A 6,327-nucleotide genomic window follows, 5' to 3' on the forward strand; every position below is an offset into this window, starting at 1 on the left:
AGTAACGACCACACGTGAGAGCAAAGGTGAACCCCAGCCTGTCCTGTTGACACAATGACCCGTCCTTTCCCTGCCTGCACTGGCTCTTGGCTCACTGCCTCCTGGATTTCTGGCTCCTGGCCTTGGCTTTGATAGTTACTAAATGTTCCTCTGCGTGAGTATAGTCTTGCACCCCCTTTTGCTTTCCATCCTGTCCTGGCTTGGATGTTGGTGTTCCTGAAATTTCAGGTCATCACACAGTGCTGGGAGTGGGGCTGGGATCTACCTGGGGTTGGTTAGTGCAGGAGATGAGTGTGTCTCTGTCTCCCCCAGGCTCTGAGCTCCTTGGGCTCAGGTCCTGTTCCCCTGTGCAGTCCTCATGTCTGCCAGGGGCCTGGGGTGGAGAAAATGCTCAGGGAAAATGGAAGGAGCTGGATAGCGCTTGGGTGAGGCTGGGGCTTCATGCCTTTAGAGGAGCCTGTTGTGAGCATACAGGAGTGAGAGTATGAATAACAGGGATTTTGTGTACACAGGGCGGGGATGCACGTTGTGGATGGCAGTGACTGGGTTACAAAGGAGGAAGGAGTGTGGTTTGTCTGCAACCAGAGGGCTGTGACTGTGTGCGCTCAGGGCAGGGCCTCACTATGAAGGGCTAGCGCTGCTGTTGTAGAGGGAGCACAGCGCCCTCTTGTGACCACATCTACAATCACAGCATGTATATCTGTAGGTTCCACCCCAGATCCCTCCTGGGTCAACCCCAGCCCCAGCCTAAATTCAGCTCGAGCCATGGAGCTCTCTCCCCTTCTGAGGGGCTACCTTCTCTGCCCTCAGGGTCTTGTGGGTGGGAGTGTGGGAGAAAAGAAGAGAGTCAACCTGTATAAAAGACAGCCTTTATTGATTTCAAAGAAATTGCCTCGGGGATGTTCCTATCAGCACATCCACCTCAAGTCCCTGAGAGTAGGGTCTGAAAGGCTGGCAACAGACTGAGTACACTTGTGGGAGGAAGATGGGAGCAAAGCTGCCTGAGGGTGGAGGAATAAGATGGGGGGCGGGTTCCCAAAGGGCAGTGGTGAGCCAGAGGATCTCTGGGTGTCTCAAGCCGGGGTTGGTGTCACCAGAGCTTACCCCTCCTCTTCCTAGGCTCACTCGCAGCCTCCAGACCTCCACTGCTGGGAGGATACTTCCTTTCCATCCCAGGAATCTGGGTGCTTCTCCCGAAGGAATGAAGATTCCCTTCGGTCTGGTACATCTCACCAGACCCAGGGCAAGCATCTTTCCCTTTGTGGCCTCCAGGCCTCTGCACCTGCTTTTGTGTGCTAGGAAGCACTTCTCACCTCTCTTAGACATTCCTCCCTCAGGGAAGCCTCTCCCCATCATCCCCTCCTGGCTTAGGTGAAGCCCAGCAGAGTCCTCTAAGTGTCCCCTTGCAGGCAGTAGTTAACTTGCTTGTCTTTCTCCCAGGAGGGCTGCCAGTGGGCCTGTGGTGTGACCTATACCAGACAGACAGCATAGTGCCCAGCGCTCAAAACAATCTACTAAAGGTGAAATTGAATAGTGTAGTGAATTCAGAGTGGGGCCCCCCAGCCCCGGGAGGACCCCTCCACCGGCACAATACCTCCCTGCCTGTCCCCACGGGCAGCCCAGGATCGCTCCCCAGCCCGTGGTCAGATGGGGGTCATGTTGGGTGCCGAAGCACGTAGCTTGTCGTCGCTGGAATCCGGGCCCAACTCCCCGGCCTCCACCAGCTTGTGGTGGCAGCGGCAGGTGGAGGCCTGGCTGGCGGAGGACGGGGGGCCGCGGCCCCGGAGGCCGCTCTTTCTGGGAAGGCTTCGCACGACCCTGTGGGAGATGAGGTAGCAGATCTCGCAGAAGGTGAGCACGATGCAGACGGCGGAGGCGCCCACCATGAAGTAGGTGAAGAGCTTCTTCTCGGTGGGCCGGGCGATGTAGCAGTCCACGATGTTGGGGCAGGGGGCCACGTTGGCGCACTGGACCAGGCGGGGCATGCTGAAGCCGTACCAGAGAGTGTGCAGCAAGTAGAGGAAGAGGAATTCGATGAGGAGCTTGAAGATGAGGCTGAACAGGTAGGTCCACCAGAGGCCACCGTGCTTCTTGCCCGCGTTGTCGTACAGCTTGGCGCACTGGTCGCCGTGTTTCTCGCGGTGCCGCCGCTCCCGCTCCTCGCGGTAGGCCACGTGCAGGATGACCAGCAGCGACGGGCACGTGACGAAGATGAGCTGCAGGGCCCAGAGGCGGATGTTGGAGATGGGGAAGAACTCGTCGTAGCAGACGTTGGTGCAGCCTGGCTGCTTAGTGTTGCAGTCAAAGTCCTTCTGCTCGTCCCCCCACACGCGCTCCGCTGCCACCACGTACACCAGCACGCGGAAGACGAACACCACCGACAGCCAGATGCGTCCGAAGGCAGTGGAGTACTTGTTCACCCCGCTCAGTAGGGCCTGGAGCGTCTTCCAGTCCATGGTGCCTGGTGGGGGCGCTGTGGGCCGTGCCCGCCTGACAGGATGGGAAAACCGGTCTGAGAACGGGTAGATGACATTTACAGAGCATTTACTATGTGCCAGGCGCTGTTCTGAGTTCTCTATGTGGATGGATTCGTTTGATCATCCCAACGACCCTATGAGATCAGGACTGTTATTCTTCCTAAGCTACAGAGAGGAAACGGGCACAGAGAGGCTAAGTAACCTGCCCAAAGTCACAGAGCTATATGCCGGAAGGAAGGGAATGTGCATTTGCTGATAATAACAGTTATTATTTATTGAGCATTTACAACGAGCCAGGCAAGGAGCTAAATACTTTATGTGCTGGATCTCATTTAATCCTTATAAGGACCTTGGGAGGTAGACACTATTATGCTTCTCATTGACAGATGAAGAAACTGATAATCAAATGAGAAAAGGATTGCAAAGCACTCAGTACACAGTAAGTGCTCAATAAATGCTGGCTATCCATTGTGAAATCTAGAGCGGTCAAGTCACTCATTTAAAACTAGAATTGGGGCTTCCCTGGTGGCGCAGTGGTTGAGAGTCCACCTGCCGATGCAGGGGACACGGGTTCGTGCCCCGATCCGGGAAGATCCCACATGCTGCAGAGCGGCTGGGCCTGTGAGCCACGGCCGCTGAGCCTGCGCATCCGGAGCCTGTGCTCCGCAACAGGAGAGGCCACAACAGTAAGAGGCCCGTGTACCGCAAAAAAAAAAAAAAAATTAAAACTAGAATTGAATTCAAGGCTGGGCTGTCCACCGCCTGCTCTCCTTTCTCTGCTGGATGCCTGCCCCAGACCAGCTTCTAAAAACTTACCTTGTTGATGCCTCGCTATCATCCTGTGAAGTTGGGGTGATGAACCCCAGATAGGAAACTGGGGCTTGGAGAGGGGAAATAATCTCCCCAAGGTCCCACAGGCAGTGGGTGGTGAAGTTGGGAGACCAGTTCAGGTTGCGGGGGGAGGCACATGGAGAGGGTAATGGTCTGGTTCCTGGGGACACCAGATCCAGGAAAAATCTAGGGACACCCTCCTTCCCTGTGCCAGGACCTGAGGGAGCCCCAGACACACCAGCAAACCGGGATGCCGGAGCTTTGTGGTGGGGAGTCATGCTTTGTTCGGGTCCCCAGATCACACATCCTCCTCCTAGTCCTGGAATGACTCAGAGGGTGTGGACAGGTGGGTCTGCCTGAGTGCACCTAGTGTCTACATGCTGCAAAGGGTGTTGGGAGCATGTGCCTCTCCGTGTGTACGTGTGGGCTTGTGTGCACACGTGAGTGCTCCTGGAGCCGCTCTGTGACTCTGAGCATGCATGCTGACTGAGGGTCCACCCCTGCATCACCACTTCTCACCCCTCCACCACCACCCCCTGCTCCAAACCACCATCACCCTTGCTGGTATTATTACCAAAGCCTCCTGGCTGGCCTTCAAGTGTCTGCTCCTATGCCCGCAGAGTCCATTAAATTGAATCATGTCACGCCCTTGTTTAAAACTTTCTACTAGCTTCCATTACACTGAGAATAAACCCCCAGTTTCTACATTCTTGCCCTACTCTCCTACACTCTCCACCTGCCTCTCTGCTCAGGCCGCAATGGGGGCCTCTGGGGCTTTGTAATTATTGCTGCTGCCTAGAATGCTCTTCCTCCAGAAACTTGCATGGCTGCATCCTTCTCATTACTGAGGCCTCTGCTAAAACATCCTCTTCTTAGAGGCCACCCTAGATTACCCTGGACCTGGAAGCCCCTGCCCTCCCAGTCACTCTGCTCCTGTCCCCTTTATTTTCTCCCCGGAATTTAATTACCAGTGGGAATTAAAGTATTTGTTTAATCCTCTACCTCTCTGAATTTTCATGAACTTCTGTTTCACAAGGGCGCTTATTTTATACGCACTGGCAGCAGCATACAGTAACATACTTAGAATAAAAAAAAACGTGTCTGCCTCAACTCAGCTCCTTCTAAGACCTGTCCTTTGGGGAGTGGGATGTGTATTGAGCGTGGAGTCACATCTGGATTCAAGCCTCAGCTCTACCCCTTCTACCTGGGTGACTTCCAATTTCTCCTAATCTCTTTGACCTTCCTTCCTTATCTCTAAAGAGAAATAATTCCTACTTTCTTGAGCTGTGGTAAGAGTAGTAAAAGGCCATTCCTTCCCCAGCCTGGCACTCACCTGGCGAGAGTTCAAGAAGACTGGAGTGGAGGTTGGAACCCTGTCTGCCAGCCCCGGAGGAGAAGGGCCCTGACAGGTGCTTCCACCTGAGCCTTCTCAGGGCGGCCCACCTGGGGGCTGCCCCCTCCTGGGCCCCCACCTTCCACCTTCCAGTCCTGTCTGCCCAGTCCTGTCAAACACACCCTAGGGACGCGACTCACCGGCAAAGAATTTCCCTCCAAGCCCAGGCCCGGGACTGGTGGAGCCGGATCTGGCCCCCCATGCGGCCCCCCAGCAGCAGCTCCCAGCTATCCGCTTTTCCCCCGCCCCGGGACCAAGGCGCGCCCAGCTTTCACCGCCACTCCACAGTGCCGGCCGGCCCGCTCCTCGGGGTAGAACTCCCCTCCCCTCTCCACCCCCCACCCCAGCCGTCACCAGCACCAAGTTTCCGTCCATTCCAGGCAGCTTGGGAGCCTGCCGACGGGGGAGGGGGTTGTCCGGGAAACTTCAGCAGCTGGAGCCCCCTCCCCGCCCAGAACCGAGGGGTGAGAAGGCAGGTGGGGAGTGGGGTGGGTCTAGTTCCCTCGACCTCCTCCCATCCCCTCACCTGCCAGTCTCAGCCTGGCCCGAAGGCAGGATCAAGCCCCCGCCCCGCCCAGGGTCGCCGGGGAGCGCTCAGCGGCCGTGGGCGCGGGGTGGGGAGGCGCCCCGCACTCACCAGCAGCGGCGCGGCCAGCGGGGGGCCGGGACCCCGCGTCCTCGAGGCCCAAAGCGGAGGCGAACGGGACCGGAGCCGCGTCTCTGCAGTGGCGGCGAGGCGCGTGGCTGCAGGCAACGCCGGGGGCGGCGTGGAGGAGGGAGGGTCAGGGGAGGAGCTCTGGAGCCGCCCGCCGCAGAGGGTCGGGTTTTAGTCCAGACACTGTCACTCGTTCCCCCGGCAACCTTCTCCCGGGCTTGACGCCCGTCTGAGCCTGGGCTTCTTCTTCATGTGTGAAACGGGGGCATCTGTGGCCCTGGGCAGGGCTGTGGCAAAGGGTCCGATGAGATTCGGAGCGTGAAGCGCTCTAAACTGGTTAAGTGTCAAGTGTTTCCCGGACGGACTGCAATCAGGACTAGCCCACGTGCGTTACCACGGGTACTGTGTCCGCGCCCTGCGGGTCACTGTCCCCGCCTGGCGCTTGGTCTCGACCACTCCCGGAGGCTGCCCTCCCCGCGTAGGTGCGTGGCTCAGGCTCCGCGTCCTGGAATGGGCATGGGCACTTTGGAGAAGTGGGGGGCAGGTTGGGGGGCAGACCCTGTGCCCGCAGCAGGAAGGGGCACTGCGCCTGGAAAGGAGATGGGGGGATCCTTCGTCCAGGGGTGAAGGCCGGATGGGGAGAGGCCGTTGCCTGGAGTTACTGCAGGGGGCAAATCCCATGTGCGGTGCGGAGCGGGAGTAAGAGAGAAGTGAAGGAGCGGAGGCTGCGCTTTAGATCTCCTGCGGAGGGAGGCGGGGCCTGCGGTTGGGCCGGGCTGGGCTGGGCTCTGAAGGCAAGGACGCTTTGTCTTATTTACTAGTGTGCCACGACTAGGAACGTAATGAGAGAGCCCCGGGGCCTCAGCCTGGTCGGGGAACCCCCAGGGTTTCCAGCCTCCCGGGGAGTCCTGGTGTCTTAGTCACCAAAGGGCCTGAGCACTCCCTGTCTGGACAGAGATGATGTTGCTAGC

At 58.0% G+C, this 6,327-nt stretch overlaps 1 protein-coding gene across 4 annotated transcripts; it reads right to left on the bottom strand.

Annotated features, from left to right (window-relative positions):
• Nucleotides 1-852: 852 nt before the first annotated feature.
• On the bottom strand, nucleotides 853-5,986 carry GJB3 (gap junction protein beta 3). 4 transcript variants are annotated; one of them, XM_027109187.1, is made up of 2 exons: nucleotides 5,339-5,986; nucleotides 853-2,512 (listed from the first exon to the last, which is right to left on the bottom strand). In XM_027109187.1, exon 2 carries the CDS (start codon nucleotides 2,454-2,456, stop codon nucleotides 1,644-1,646), a length of 813 nt encoding a protein of 270 aa, XP_026964988.1. In that variant the 5' UTR covers nucleotides 2,457-2,512; nucleotides 5,339-5,986; the 3' UTR covers nucleotides 853-1,643. The 4 variants fall into 4 exon arrangements, with proteins under 4 accessions (XP_026964988.1, XP_026964986.1, XP_026964987.1 ...); XM_027109185.1 differs by having other exon boundaries at nucleotides 853-2,490; nucleotides 5,339-5,985; XM_027109186.1 differs by having other exon boundaries at nucleotides 853-2,611; nucleotides 5,339-5,985.
• Between the last annotated feature and the right edge of the window lie 341 nt (nucleotides 5,987-6,327).

Source organism: Aethalodelphis obliquidens, unplaced genomic scaffold (assembly GCF_003676395.1).
Source record: "Aethalodelphis obliquidens isolate GAN/ISIS:26980383/991018 unplaced genomic scaffold, ASM367639v1 scaffold9, whole genome shotgun sequence".
Taxonomy (NCBI): Eukaryota; Metazoa; Chordata; class Mammalia; order Artiodactyla; family Delphinidae; genus Aethalodelphis; species Aethalodelphis obliquidens.